Source organism: Nerophis lumbriciformis, linkage group LG19 (genome assembly GCF_033978685.3).
Source record: "Nerophis lumbriciformis linkage group LG19, RoL_Nlum_v2.1, whole genome shotgun sequence".
Lineage (NCBI taxonomy): Eukaryota > Metazoa > Chordata > Actinopteri > Syngnathiformes > Syngnathidae > Nerophis > Nerophis lumbriciformis.
This window is the reverse complement of record NC_084566.2, coordinates 30519632-30535848: the sequence shown is the minus strand read 5'-3', so window position 1 is coordinate 30535848 and position 16217 is coordinate 30519632. Positions and strand designations below refer to the sequence as shown.

Here is a 16217-nt window from a genome sequence, read left to right as displayed (position 1 = left end):
TCAACCATATTAAACGGTGGCCTTTCTAACAATTGGGAAGGTTTGTGTCATGTTTGTCCTCAAACAAAAACACAAACCCCATTTTTTCCATATTCACTTCTTTTTTTTAAATGTTCCAGGGAGCCAACAGGGCGGCGCTAAAGAGCCGCATGTGGCTCTAGAGCCGCGGGTTGCTGACCACCGTTCTAAATAAACTAAAGCAAGAAAGAAGAAGAAGAAAAAAATCACTTATTGCAACTACAGCGTTATCTAGTGGACAAAAGCAGAATTAACCGTTTTGAAGGCGTTTAAAATGTGCTCCTTTTGTCAGTAATTGAGTATATTCAGTGTAAGGTAATTTGAACACATACAAATTTGGAAAAAATATATTACGTTTTTTTTCCAAAATACGACTTTGGGCGTCTTTTTAACATTGCTTGGAAAGTTAACCTTTGTCCCCTTGCGTTCGCCGTAGATTCCCGTCACGTGACACCAAGCACTTCCTGTTTCTTTTGCAATAACACACCATCACGGCTAATGTTTACAAGTCTTCCAGCCACAGTAATGTAACGTCCAAATAGCGTCAGCCAAGTTGTAATTTGAGCAGCAATTTCACACCGTACATACTTCGTCACCAGCCATGTCAACGCAACAGGGGCCCTGCTTGGCTCACGGTGCGACTTTCCAGCGCAAGCTAGCCTCCATCATGGACACGCTCGCCCAAGCCGCCGTGTTGGAGATCGCCAAACTGTGGGAGGACGCCTTCGCGCTGGTCCACGCCGAGCTGCGCCGGAGAGACCGGGAGGTGGAGGCCTTGGAAAAGAAGTTGCTGGAAAAGCAGCGACAAACTACGAATGTGTCTCTCTCCAAGAAGGAGAAGCAGCCCAAGAGGCCGCCTCCTCCCACCCTCAGCGACACTGATGGTAAACAACTGCAACACGTTGTTTTGTCTTTAAAATCACTTCTGTCTTTTCAAACTTCAATGACATTGTAATATCTTACACCTAGAGAAAAAAAAGACATCTGCATATATTCAGCAATGATGTACATGTTATATTTATTAAGTTAAAGTACCAATGATAGTCACACACACACTAGGTGTGGTCTGCATTTGACCCATCCCCTTGTTCACTCCCTGGGAGGTGAGGGGAGCAGTGAGCAGCAGCGGTGGCCGCGCCCGGGAATAATTTTTGGTGATTTTAACCCCCAATTCCAACCCTTGATGCTGAGTGCCAAGCAGGGAGGTAATGGGTCCCATTTTTATAGTCTTTGGTATGACTCGGCCGGGGTTTGAACTCACAACTAGAGATGTCCGATATTGTCCAACTTTTAATTACCGATTCCGATATGAGCCGATACCGATATATACAGTCGTGGAATTAACACATTATTATGCCTAATTTTGTTGTGATGCCCCGCTGGATGCACTAAACCAGTGGTTCTTACCGTAACCTTGTTGGAGGTACCGAACCCCACCGGTTTCATATGCGCATTCACCGAACCCTTCTTTAGTGAAAAATAAAATGTTTTTTTTTTTTCAAATTCAAGACAAAGTTATATGTTTTTGGTAACACTTTAGTATGGGGAACATATTCTAAGTAACAAAGACTTAATTTAGAGTTTTTTGGACACTAGGGGAACATATTCTAAGTAACAAAGACTTAATTTATAGTTATTTGGTGAGGGTTAGGGTTATAATAAGGCCATGCCGTTTAAAGCATTAATAAGTACTTAATAATGACTAGTTAAGAGCCAATATGTTACTCATTTGCATGTTAATAAGAAACTAATTAATGGTGAATATGTTCCCCATACTAAAGTGTTACCATGTTTTTTTTACTGGTGCACAAAATGAACCATGCATGAACATCCATCCATCCATTTCCTACCGCTTATTCCCTTTGGGGTCACGGGGGGCGCTGAAGCCTATCCCAGCTACAATCGGGCGGAAGGCGGGGTACACCCTGGACAAGTCGACACCTCATTGCAGGGCTGCATGAACATCACCTTGTTCAAAGAACAAAACCAACATAGTACATAAACTCACAACAAATTACACACCTGCAAATCAGTCCGACTTCTGCTGTTGCCGTATCCGTAATACGCCGATATAGAGAAGTTTTTATTTACATGATGAGTCGGGTGTGTTTTGACCTCCGCCGAACCCCTGAGCCCGACTCACCGAACCCCTAGGGTTCTATCGAACCCAGGTTAAGAACCACTGCACTAAACAATGTAACAAGGTTTTCCAAAATAAATCAACTCAAGTTATGGGAAAAAAAATGCCAACATGACACTGCCATATTTATTATTGAAGTCACAAAGTGCATTATTTTTTTTAGCATGCTTTAAAACAGCAGCTTGGAATTTGGGACATGCTCTCCCTGAGAGAGCATGAGGAGGTTGAGGTGGGCGGGGGGTGTATATTGTAGCGTCCCGGAAGAGTTAGTGCTGCAAGGGGTTCTGGGTATTTGTTCTGTTGTGTTTACCGTATTTTTCGGAGTATAAGTCGCTCCGGAGTATAAGTCGCACCGGCCGAAAACGCATAATAAAGAAGGAAAAAAACATAAGTCGCACCGGAGTATAAGTCGCATTTTTTGGGGACATTTATTTGATAAAAGCCAACACCAAGAATAGACATTTGAAAGGCAATTTAAAATAAATAAAGAATAGTGAACAACAGGCTAAATAAGTGTACGTTATATGAGGCATAAATAACCAACTGAGAACGTGCCTGGTATGTTAACGTAACATATTATGGTAAGAGTCATTCAAATAACTATAACATATAGAACATGCTATACGTTTACCAAACAATCTGTCGCTCGCTAAATCCCATTAAATCTTATACGTCTAGTCTCTTACGTGAATGAGCTAAATAATATTATTTGATATTTTATGGTAATGTGTTAATAATTTCACGCATAAGTCGCTCCTTAGTATAAGTCGCACCCCCGGCCAAACTATGAAAAAAACTGCGACTTATAGTCCGAAAAATACGATGTGCGGATGTTCTCCCGAAATGTGTTTGTCCTTCTTGTTTGGTGTGAGTTCACAGTGTGGCGCATATTTGTAACAGTGTTAAAGTTGTTAATACGGCCACCCTCAGTGTGACCTGTATGGCTGTTGACCAAGTATGAATTGCATTCACTTGTGTGTGTGAAAAGCCGTAGATATTATGTGATTGGGCCGGCACGCAAAGGCAGTGCCTTTAAGGTTTATTGGCTCCCTACGTCCGTGTACACAGCGTCGTTTTAAAAAGTCATACATTTTACTTTTTGAAACAGATACCGATAATTTCCGATATTACATTTTAAAGCATTTATCAGCCGATAATATCGGCAGTCCGATATTATCGGACATTTCTACTCACAACCTACCGATCTCAGGGCGGACACTAACCACTAGCCCACTGAGTATTATTCAATTGATAAAGGAAAACCATGTAAATACCCTTTCACCCAGAATCTACTGAGATGCAGGATTAATCTTAACACTCTTCTCCTTCCAGGTCCAGTTTCGGAACCAGTCTGTTCGTCTTTAGAGCAGAACGCCAAAGAAAAGATGGACCCCTCCACCAATCACAGAGCAGCAGCAGCTCAGTCAGAGGAGAACCCCAAATCTCAGACCTGCGCCAGAACTGACGAAGACCTCCCCGTCAAGCTGGAGGATGAGGACGACGTCATGATTGTAGAGCAGCTAAAAGACTACGGGCATAATGGCAATCAACGCGCCGTAGAAGAAAAGGAGAACCACCGGTGGTCCTCGGTTTCCATGGGAGACAGCGACACCACAGAGGAGTCAGACTACTTTCCGGCACCAAAGTCCCAGAATCTGGACTCGGAAATCCTGTTCATTGAGAACGCCTTAGACCTCCTTGATGGTTCTGCAGAAGCTGCCTTCTCGGAAAGTTTACTCATGGGCGCCAGGCACGCCATGTCCAGTCAGGCCACAGGTGCCGCCACTTTTAGACCGGCACACCCCGGTCAGGACGAGGACAGACCAGAGGCCATCAGAACTTTTAATCCACACGACAGAATCTTCATCTTCAGCGACTCCCGGCCTCCCAAAGACGCTGCGGGCGGCCGCGTCAAGGAGAAGTGGTTCATCTGCCAGTTCTGTGGCAAAAGCTTCGACCGGGTCAGCCACCTGCAGATCCACCAGCGCATTCACACGGGGGAGAAGCCGTACACGTGTGACACTTGCGGAAAGTGTTTCTCCCAGAGGAGCAACCTGCGCACGCACCAGCGCACGCACCAGGAGAGGTTGACCCAAAGTTCTGGTTTGACTCTCTGACCTTTGCAGTGGAGCTTCACTTTAAACTCATTACTCAACACTATTAATGCAACTTTGGGGGAGAACAGCACAGTGGAAGAGTGGTTGGCACTGATACGTCACTGCCACAAGTTTTTGGGTTCAAATCTCAACTTTATTCGCTTGTGTGGGATCTCTGCGGCCTTCTGCCTCTCTGTTACATTGCTAACAATCTCCAGTGTAACCATAACAACAAATAACTGAATTATTCACCCATTTCCTTAAAGCTCCATACAGACATGTATCCAAGCCCCCTTGTCCTTCATAACAAGAACTTTGTTCATGCCTGGCTTTGAAGAATAAATAGACAAACCCTTGGTTACAGCAGGCGTCACAAAATCATTACCAGTATAAAAGCATTGTAAAATAAAACAGAAGGTAGAAAAGTGTCCTCCACAAACTATTTCTACACATAATACCAACCTAGCTTGACTTTAGAGTTCAGAAGAACATTTTGTGTGTAAACGGGCATAGTTGAATCTGTAAACTAAACGCAGAAGCATTGGATTGGATCTCATTAGATGGCGTATCTAATGAAGTGATTGTAAAAAAAAACAACCCATAATTTTCACAGAAATACTTTTGTGCATGTATGTATTTTTTTTCTAGTATCAGTGTTTCCCATACATAAATTTAGCAGTACATGTCCGCCGTTGCTCATAAACCAGTGGTTCTTAACCTTGTTGGAGGTACCGAACCCCACTACGATTCACTGAACCCTTCTTTAGTGAAAAATAAAAAAAAATTATTATTATTTTTTTCAAATTCAAGACAAAGTTATATGTTTTTGGTAACACTTTAGTATGGGGACCATATTCTAAGTTACAAAGACTTAATTTAGAGTTTTTTGGACACTAGGGGAACATATTCTAAGTAACAAAGATTTAATTTAGAGTTATTTGGTTAGGGCCAGAGTTAGGGTTATAATAAGGCCATGCCGAATAAGGCATTAATAAATACTTAATAATGACTAGTTAAGAGCCAATATGTTACTAATTTGCATGCTGATAAGCAACTAATTAATGGTGAATATGTTCCCCATACTAAAGTGTTACCATGTTTTTTTTACTGGTGCACAAAATGAACCGTGCATGAACATCACCTTGTTCAAACAAAACCAACACAGTGCATAAACTACAAAATTACACACCTGCAAATCAGTGTGACTTCTGCTGTTGCCGTATCCGTAATACGCCGATAGGGAGAAGTTTTTATTTACACTATGAGTCGGGTGTGTCTTGACCTCTGCCGAACCCCTGAGCCCAACTCACCTCAATCGAACCCAGGTTAAGAACCATTGTCATAAACGCACTATAAAAGGGCCTGTGAGTGTAGCTTGTCACCATAATTCCATGCAGTAGATGGCGTCATACACAGCAGATCTGCCAGAGAATTGAAGGACATAGCAGGAGGGATCAGCGTTGGTTTCTATAGTAACCAGTATTCACATGCCTCGTGGTTAGTTTTTCCTAAAAATAAAAAAAATACTGACCTTTTTTGTTCTTTTTGGACACTTTGCGACTAAAACAAAAGCACAAACTGCTCATCTAAAAGCCTTCAGAGTGCATAAAAAAATGTGATGGAAGCAAGTTCATCTGAATTTAACTTATTTTGTTTTTTTATTTCCCATAAAAATAATATGCACATGCATCACGGCCGATTAAACAAATGCAGACTGTAGTCTAGTGGGAAACACTGATTATCATTACTACATTTATGCAGTTGAACCTCCAAATCACCCAAAAAGTGGGAGCTCAACCTAAAATGTTAAATAAAATCTGCCTCTAAATTCAAACTTTCAGTATAAACGATGATCTTCATAGATTCACTCCATAGGAGTGTTAAGCATTTTCTCTTGCTTTTTTGTGATGCCACTACAGAAAATAACCACTGGATGGCCGGGAGGAAAAGTGTGATGATAACCATAGAATGAGGAATAGAAAGTTTTTTTTATTTTTTTTTAGCAGTTTCAAGGTTCTTGTTAAGTGTGTATGTTATGTGGACAATATGAGAGAATCTGGAATGAAGGCACTGGTCCACCTCAAAAAATGTGACCTCACTGTGGTTTATCTAAAACCAAGCGGCCATTGTTACGAGAAACAAAGTCAGGAGGCTGTGCCCGCGGCAATAGGGTGGTGTCACTTAGAAGTGTGCCCTCCAGAGTGCACTGCTGAAGGTTGCACATTGATGACGGTCCCTTACTGACTCTTAAGTTCATTTCGTACCAAAAATAAAGCACAGATTCAGGACCACAGTTATCCACAAGGCTCATTCTGGCTAGTCCAGCAAGCCTTGGAGCTCAATTGTTATTGGGCGAGACCTTCTCTAGATCACCTGACCATGAGGGTGTAGCAAGATGCCGTTGGTGTGCGGCTTGGGCCTGAGGACGCCGTTGCTATAGTAGAAGTGATTGGTGAGCGCCTCGGACAGACGGTAGGCGCCGCCGTCCTCTTCGTCTTCCAGCTGCCCTGGCGGCGTCAGCTGGGAGGGATTCCAGTCTTCCACCTGCGAGGGGACGGCGACCTCTCTTGGTCCGACAATGTCGTCCGGTTGGTCTCTCAGGGGAAGCTGGGACAACGGAAGACCGGAATCCTGCGGGTAGACAAGGTACAATCATTTAGAATTTGGACTGAATCCAGACAAAACATTTTCACTGAAATTGGATTAGATTTGACAGAAAAAAAGTTATTACCTTTTCTTAGTCCTATTTTGATTTTTGGGGATTCTTACCAAAATGTCAGCAATATTAATTGGGTAGAAAACAGTACACGTAGTGCTGAATACTGCCCCCTAGTGATGTAAAGATGGAGCACTAATCTAATGTACAGATGTGATAATCGAGAGAGACGCTGACCAGTACCAGCGACATGTTGCTGCTCTTCAGATACGACCCCGCCCTCCTTCTCTGCACCTCCTTTTTGCTGTCAGTTCCGCCTTCGAGCCAGACGACGGGACGCCCCGTCACGTCCGCCTCCAGCCCCACCACAGGCACCCAACGCCCACCCAGAGTGGACATGCTGCCATTATAGTTGGGTCGCTCCTGTAAATAAATCACAGCACATCGTAGTGCACACAGTAAAAGGTACACTGCAAAAACTGAAATGTAAGTAAGATTAAATATCTCAAATAAGGGTGATATTTGCTTATTTTCTGTCTGATAAGATCATTCTTCTCACTAAGCAGATTTTATGTCAGAGTGTTTTACTTGTTTTAAGGGTTTTGGTCCTAAATTATCTCAGTAAGATATTACAGCTTGTTGCTGAGATTTAATGACCTATATTGAGTAAAACATGCTTGAAACTAGAATATCAACTGTTGCAAAGCTGTGTCATCAACACTCACAAGTAGAGATGTCCGATATTATCGGCCGATAAATGCTTTAAAATTTAATATCGGAAATTATCGGTATCGGTTTCAAAAAGTCAAATTAATGACTTTTAAAACGCCGCTGTAGACCCTATGTCCGTGTTTTACCAGTCTAGTATACTCTGGACTGAAACTGTGTGCCTTCATTGTTTTTGTAGCTGTTGTTTTGAGGCATGTTTAAAAAAAAAATAATGCACTTTGTGAAAGTCAAAGTATAATATTTCCCATAGTTGTAGTGGGTATCAGGATAATCTCAGGGAGAGCATGTCCCAAATTCCAAACTGCTATTTTGAGGGTGTTAAAAAAAATAATGCACTTTGTGACTTCAATAATAAATATGGCAGTGCCATGTTGGCACTTTTTTCCATAACTGGAGTTGAAGTTCAATCAATCAATCAATCAATGTTTATTTATATAGCCCTAAATCACAAGTGTCTCAAAGGGCTGCACAAGCCACAACGACATCCTCGGTACAAAGCCCACATAAGGGCAAGGAAAAACTCACCCCAGTGGGACGTCGATGTGAATGACTATGAGAAACCTTGGAGAGGACCGCATATGTGGGTAACCCCCCCCCCCCCCCCCCCCCCCTTCTAGGGAGACCGAATGCAATGGATGTCGAGTGGGTCTAACATAATATTGTAAGAGAGGATCCAGCATAACAGTAAGAGTCCAGTCCACAGTGGGGTCAGCAGGAAACCATCCCGAGCGGAGACGGGTCAGCAGCGCAGAGATGTTCCCAACCGATACACAGTTCTCTTATTTTGGAAAACCTTGTTTTTGATTTGATTGATTGAAACTTGTATTAGTAGATTGCACAGTACAGTACATATTCCGTACAATTGACCACTAAATGGTAACACCCGAATAAGTTTTTCAACTTGTTTAAGTCGGGGTCTACGTTAATCAATTCATGGTAAAGTTACATTGTTTAATGCATCTAGCGGGGCATCACAACAAAATGAGGCATAATAATGTGTTAATTCCACGACTGTATATATCGGTATCGGTTGATATCGGAATCGGTAATTAAGAGTTGGACAATATCGGATATCGGCAAAAAAGTAATAATTTCTTATTTCAAGCATGAAAAAAAAAATCATGATGCCTACCGAGCGCATATCATTATGTCAAGACAATGGCACTAGCATTGACTTATTTTAAGAATATTTTTCAACATATTGAGCAAAAAGGTCTCTTTTTTTCCTACCAAGAAAAGTGCACTTGTTATTAGTGAGAATATACTTATTTTAAGGTATTTTTGGGTTCATTGAGGTTAGCTAATTTTACTTGTTTTGGAAAGTCTTGACAAGCCGAATTTTCTTGTTCTATTGGCAGATAATTTTGCTTAGTTCAAATAAAATACCCCTCATTTTTGTGTTTTTTTTTTTCTTGTTTTTGAACACAGAATTTTTGCAGTGTAACCCCTGCGAATGCTGAAAACATTTCAAATGGAAGCACCTACACTTAACAAAAATATAAACGCAACACTTGTGTTTTGCTCCAATTTTTTATGAGTTTACCGCAAAGATCTAAAACCTTTGCTATATACACAAAATACCTATTCCTCTCAAATATTTTTCACAAATCTGTGTTTGAGAGCATTTCTTCTTTGCCAAGATATTCCATCCCACCTCACATGTGTGGCATATCAAGATGCTGATTAAACAGCATGATTATTGCACAGGTGTACCATAGGCTGCCCACAGTAAAAAGCCACTCTGAAAATGCGCATTTTTATCACACAGCATAATGCCAAAGATGTCGCAAGTTTTGAAAGAGCGTGCATTTGGCATGCTGACTGCAGGTATGTCCACCAAAGCGGTTGCCCGTGAATCGAATGTTAATTTCTCTACCATAAGCTGTCTCCAAAGGTGTTTCAGAGAATTTGGCAGTACATCCATACGGTCTCACAACCGCAGACCACGCGTGACCACACCAGCCCAGGGCCTCCCCGACCAGCAGGTGCACCTCCATGATCGTCTGAGACCAGCCACCCGGACAGCTGCTGCAACAATTGGTTTGCATAACAAAATAATTTCTGCACAAACAAGAAACCGTCTCTGGAGAGCTCATCTGCATGCTCGTCGTTAGTGATGGGTTGATGAGGTGTCATGAAGCATTTCGACACATTGCAAAACTGTATTGATACCGTGTCACTAAATACTGACATCTGCTGGACATTAAAAATCCCTACAGGCAACCTATGGATCGACTCAACTGACACTGATTTTATGACCTAGTTTATACAATAATATAAACCAAGTCATTTCATTTAGGATTATTTCATATCTTCATTTAAATAAAAATATATTTTTATCTTTTTTAGATACAGTCAAATAATGTGAACATGTATCATAACATGGAAATCTAAGAGAATGTGTTGAATGAGGATGCTTGTGGACTGGGATTTTTTTTTATTTTATTTTTTTACACATTTTTATTAAAAAAAAAACAGTTTTTCCAACGTATTAAATTTTAGACGATTTCTCTTCTTAGTTATTATTTATTTCCGGCTGTAGAAAAGACCCGCTCACAGGGCACAGAGGAGGCGTCAGTACGACACAGTTCGCGTATCGGTCACGTGACCGAAACAGTTCATGATCGGTCATGTGACTTTCAAAAAAAGCGGTACGCGCACCGACACAGGGTTTTGCTCTATGAGCTCGACGCATGCGCCGATGCATCGGTGTTGCCGGACCCATCACTACTTGTCGTCCTCATCGTTTTTCTGACCCCCCCAGACCTCCAATTAAGAAAAACGTCACATTTCAGTGTGGCCTTCTATTGTGGGCAGCCTAAGGCACACCTGTGCAAGGATCCTGCGGTTTAATCAGCATTTTAATATGCCACACCTCTGAGGTGGGATGGATTATCTTGGCAAAGAAGAAATGCTCACTAACACAGATTTAGACTCATTTGTGAACAATATTTGAGAGGAATAGGTGTTTTGTGTTATAGTAAATGTTTTAGATCTTTGAGTTCAACTCATGAAAAATGGGAGCAAAAACAAAAGGGTTGCATTTATACTTTTGGTTTCAGTATAATAAAACTCCTATATCTGATTGTGTAAAACACATTTTAGAGTTTCACAGATTAAAAATAATTACAGTTTACGGTATTGTACTGACAAAACGTGCAGTTACATAACATCACAGCTTGTTATAGCGCCCTCTTGCTGCAAAATGTTGAGTGAATTGACTTTTAAAACGGCACCCTCTGTTGGATTTATAGCTGCAGTTGTCTTTTTCTCTCCTGCAGATAGAGCCAGCAAATCAAGGAAATACATCTGTCAATATACGAACGTAGCAAATGCTGGACATTTCCTTTATGCCCAGCCCCCTGTGGATGGATTACTTAATGAGCAGTGTTGGGACAAACGCGTTACAAAGTAACGGCGGTAACTAGTAATCTAACGCGTTATTTTTTATATTCAGTAACTCAGTTACCGTTACTACATGCTGCGTTACTGCGTTATTTTACGTTATTTTTTATGTAGTATCGGCTAGAAACAGAAGATCCGAGTGTGTTTTATTGGAGCGCTGCAGTGTCGTCCTTCTGTATCTCTTGTGTCACAAGCCGGAGGTGCGCTCTGTGTGTGTCTGGGTGTGGGGAGGGGAGGGGGGAGAAGGGGAGAGGGGGTGCGCAATACAACGTAAACCATTGGCCAACCAAAAAGTAACCACAGAACACTATAATGTTCTGTGGTTACTTTTTGGCCAACCAAAAAGTAACCAAAGAACCCTATAGTGTTCTGTGGTTACTTTTTGGTTGGCCGAGCGGACGTGACGACAGGCTGTCCTCACTCAGGTCTGCATGGACCTGGACGGGGCGTGCCTTAAGTCCGGCTGGAAATCGGGAGAAATTCGGGAGAATGGTTGTCCCGGGGAGAGGCACTGAAATTCGGGAGGGTTGGCAAGTATGAGATATTCTCACTTCTTTTCTTTTGTCGAGCACAAAGAAAAGAACATTTTAGTTAAATGTAAGTTGTGTCTTGGATCAAAGATCCCGTCTACTGCCCAAAACAACAATTCAAATCTGCCTGGTTAGGCTTTGTGTATGTCACGTGTGCCTTCCTTAGGTGAAGCCAGGTTTACAGCTATGTTATTATTATGCTGTTTGTTACTTATGTATGTTATGTTGCAGCTATTTAAAATAGTTTTGTCAATTTGTTCTGGCCTGAAATAAATTGGCCCTTTGAAACATATCTTTGTCTTTGTGTGTTGTATGTAGACCACATTGCTTAGCAGAGTTCAGTGATGCAAATGCATGTCAAGTTGATCAACACATTGTATTATTCTCCAGTGCAATAACAGTACTGAAATGAAGGCTAAAAGGGCATTAATAGGAGCTTTTAAAAAAGAAAAAAAAAAGGAACTAAATAGTTACTTTTCACAGTAATGCATTACTTTTTGGTGTAAGTAACTGAGTTACTTTTGAAATAAGGTAACTAGTAACTAACTAGATACTGGTTTTCAGTAACTAACTCAACACTGTTAATGAGACATTTGTTCACAAGAAAGTACTGGTTAACCAATTTTTTCACAAGTTCTAATTAATAATCAGCCTCATGACCCCAGTTTACGACAAGCCTGAAGGACACAGAAGGCCGTAGATTTGAGTCCCACTAATTGGTTGCAATAAATTGTAAAAAATATATTTTTTAAATGGACAGTACTTCCTGGGAACTCACCAGAGATATTTGGCTGTTTTTTATGCGGCTGTCTGACCCGAGCAGAGAGTAATCCTCAACCTGGGAAGAAGTGACAAAAGGTTTGCAAAGGTCTGAAGGAATTTCAACAGTTTGCGTGGAATTCAACACATGTAAAAAGATTAAAGTGGAAATGGAAATGTCTGCTAGTGTTTAGAATGATGACTGTTTGTACAAACCCCGTTTCCATATGAGTTGGGAAATTGTGTTTGATGTAAATATAAACGGAATACAATGATTTGCAAATCATTTTCAACCCATATTCAGTTGAATATGCTACAAAGACAACATATTTGATGTTCAAATAATCATTAACTTTAGAATTTGATGCCAGCAACACGTGACAAAGAAGTTGGGAAAGGTGGCAATAAATACTGATAAAGTTGAGGAATGCTCATCAAACACTTATTTGGAATATCCCACAGGTGTGCAGGCTAATTGGGAACATGTGGGTGCCATGATTGGGTATAAAAACAGCTTCCCAAAAAATGCTCAGTCTTTCACAAGAAAGGATGGGGCGAGGTACACCCCTTTGTCCAGAACTGCGTGAGCAAATAGTCAAACAGTTTAAGAACAACGTTTCTCAAAGTGCAATTGCAAGAAATTTAGGGATTTCGACATCTACGGTCCGTAATATCATCAAAAGGTTCAGAGAATCTGGAGAAATCACTGCACGTAAGCGGCATGGCCGGAAACCAACATTGAATGACCGTGACCTTCGATCCCTCAGATGGCACTGTATCAACACCCGACATCGATCTCTAAAGGATATCACCACATGGGCTCAGGAACACTTCAGAAAACCACTGTCACTAAATACAGTTTGTCGCTACATCTGTAAGTGCAAGTTAAAGCTCTACTATGCAAAGCGAAAGTCATTTATCAACAACATCCAGAAACGTCGCCGGCTTCTCTGGGCCCGAGATCATCTAAGATGGACTCATGCAAAGTGGAAAAGTGTTCTGTGGTCTGACGAGTCCACATTTCAAATTGTTTTTGGAAATATTCGACATCGTGTCATCCAGACCAAAGGGGAAGTGTACCATCCAGACTGTTATCGACGCAAAGTTCAAAAGCCAGCATCTGTGATGGTATGGGGGTACATTAGTGCCCAAGGCATGGGTAACTTACACATCTGTGAAGGCACCATTAATGCTGAAAGGTACATACAGGTTTTGGAACAACATATGCTGCCATCTAAGCGCCGTCTTTTTGATGGACGCCCCTTCTTATTTCAGCAAGACAATGCCAAGCCACATTCAGCACGTGTTACAATAGCGTGGCTTCGTAAAAAAAAGAGTGCGGGTACTTTCCTGGTCCGCCTGCAGTCCAGACCTGTCTCCCATCGAAAATGTGTGGCGCATTATGAAGCGTAAAATACGACAGAGGAGACCCCGGACTGTTGAACGACTGAAGCTCTACATAAAGGAAGAATGGGAAAGAATTCCACTTTCAAAGCTTCAGCAATTAGTTTCCTCAGTTCCCAATCGTTTATTGAGTGTTGTTAAAAGAAAAGGTGATGTAACACAGTGGTGAACTTGCCCTTTCCCAACTACTTTGGCACGTGTGCAGCCATAAAATTCTAAGTTAATTATTATTTGCAAAAAAAAAAAAAGTTTATGAGTTTGAACATCAAATATCTTGTCTTTGTAGTGCATTCAATTGAATATGGGTTGAAAAGGATTTGCAAATCATTGTATTCTGTTTATATTTACATTTAACACAATTTCCCAACTCATATGGAAACGGGGTTTGTTTATGATTCAGTTTGGAGAAATTACCCATAATTTCCAGTTAATCCGTGTATACTAAAAGCATGTGTGCTACACATGTGTGAACGTGTGTGTGTGTGTGTGTGTGTGTGTGTGTGTGTCTGCACCCGTGGGTCAGAGCTGACAGAGGGAAGTCTCCTGAAGGAAGCTTGTCTGGACAGATTGCTGATTTCCTCCCTGATGAGAAGCAACAAAAACAGTTCAAGTAAACAAACTACTTCCACTGTTTTGACACACATTTCTGGGAAAAAAACTCATATTGTCTTGACTAGAATGGAGATTGAGATGCTATTCACAATTTTATTCCCACACACATGGTCATGTGCTTATATAAAAAAGCCATTTTTTTCTTATTATCAGACTTCTCAATGTGTTGTTCTGCTTTGAGAAACCAAATAAAAGTCCCTGAGGGACAGTTGACAAGAGGATAAAAAAAGAATAAGAAGACTGAAAATAATCCAGCAAGTGAAAAACTCAGTCTCACTCCACAGTACATTCATGCACATAAAGTAGAAAAAAAGTCAATCATTTCATATGATTGCTCGTGATTTCAATCCACCCCCCACCACCAATTTTCCATCATAATTAATTAAAAAAAATATAGCCCAGGGCTTACTTTTTTTCGCTGAGCTCCATCTTCAACTTCTTGTTGCGGTGCCGATGGCGGCGGAGGACCAGCAGCACAGTGACGACCAGGACCACAACGATGGTGGTGGCTGAGGCGCCAATGATGATGAGTAGCAGGTTGTCGGATAAGGACGTTTCCTTGCGATGGGATTTCTCTGCAAGGAAAAAAAAGTTAAACATGGTCACATGTTCACTAACTCGCGAACGTACTCTCGCATATTCACTGGCCACTTCATTAGGTACACACATGACTCAATTAAGGCCCACGCTTGGGTTCCCAAATTGAATACATACACTGCAAAAAGTCCGTGTTCAAAAACAAGAAAAAAAAAAAAGAGGGGTATTTTATTTGAACAAAGCAAAATTATCTGCCAATAGAACAAGAAAATTTGGCTTGTCAAGACTTTCCAAAACAAGTAAAATTAGCTAACCTCAATGAACCCCAAAATACCTTAAAATAAATATATTCTCACTAATAACAACTGTACGAGTATGATTTAGATTTAGGCAGACTTGTGAACAATATTTGAGAGGAATAGGTATTTTGTGTACATAGTAAAAGTTGTATATATTTGAGTATAACTCATGAAAAATGGAAGCATTTTTGTTCAGTATGTCCATACTGACCTTTTTTAAGCTCAAACATCATCAATGGCATGTTTGCAAGGCTAACTAGTGACATAATGATCTTCACTACCTAATCTATGGCAGTATGGAGCTTAACATCTCACTTATGGTGCTGCTATAAGCTTAAAATTGCTGTGTTTGGCCCGCGATCCGTCAGCACATTTTTTATTTTGGCCCTTGGAGGCAAAAAGTTTCAACTGCTTCTGAAATGCCAGCCCTTCCATTTGCGCAGGGGGTGTAGCTTAGTAGTATAGCATTTGACGGCAGATGGAGAGGTCCCTAGTTCAACTCTGGGCGCCCCCTCATCAGGTTCCTCCACTTCCTATTGAGTGATGTCAACTGCTACAATCTTCTGGTAAATGAAAAAAATAAAATAAATGACTGTCGCGCTTTCTGTCATCTGTAAGGCACAGGGACTGGTTTACTACAGTGGATCTGCGAGACGAATACTCCCACTTTTCTGTACACAAAGACCACAGGTAGTAATCAAATCAAATCAAATCAACTTTATTTATAAAGCACATTTAAAATTTACCACAGGGGTAGCCAAAGTGCTGTACAATGAACAGGTTAAAAGACAAAACGAGTACCAAGCAAACACAACACAACACAAACAGAACACGATAAAAAATAAATAATTAAAATAGAATAAATAAAAACATAAAAACAGGTTCACAGCAGGTGTATTATGGGGCGCCATTGCAGGATGGATATCACTCAGTGTTAAAAGCCATGGAATAAAAGTATGTTTTTAAGAGAGATTTAAAAACAGGAAGAGAGGAGGCTTGTCTAACACTCAGGGGTAGGTCGTTCCAGAGCTT

The 16217-nt window shown here is 41.1% G+C and overlaps 2 protein-coding genes across 4 annotated transcripts in view; one reads left to right on the top strand and one right to left on the bottom strand.

Moving 5' to 3' along the window:
• The first annotated feature begins 455 nt into the window (after window positions 1-455).
• On the top strand, window positions 456-4617 carry LOC133618530 (uncharacterized). The gene is made up of 2 exons (XM_061978988.1): window positions 456-902; window positions 3491-4617. Exons 1-2 carry the CDS (start codon window positions 620-622, stop codon window positions 4273-4275), a joined length of 1068 nt encoding a protein of 355 aa, XP_061834972.1. The 5' UTR covers window positions 456-619; the 3' UTR covers window positions 4276-4617.
• Window positions 4618-5893: 1276 nt separating this feature from the next.
• The window catches only part of nectin4b (nectin cell adhesion molecule 4b), a 38382-nt gene continuing 28058 nt past the window's right edge, over window positions 5894-16217 (bottom strand). For 2 of the 3 annotated variants that reach the window (XM_061978985.2, XM_061978987.2), the window contains exons 7-11: window positions 14759-14924; window positions 14250-14319; window positions 12353-12412; window positions 7148-7333; window positions 5894-6885 (exon numbers count right to left, since the gene is read on the bottom strand). In XM_061978985.2, the coding sequence (XP_061834969.1) occupies window positions 6619-6885; window positions 7148-7333; window positions 12353-12412; window positions 14250-14319; window positions 14759-14924 (749 nt within the window). In that variant the 3' untranslated portion in view covers window positions 5894-6618. The remainder of the gene's footprint in view (window positions 6886-7147; window positions 7334-12352; window positions 12413-14249; window positions 14320-14758; window positions 14925-16217) is intronic. The other variant, XM_061978986.2, reaches the window with a different exon arrangement.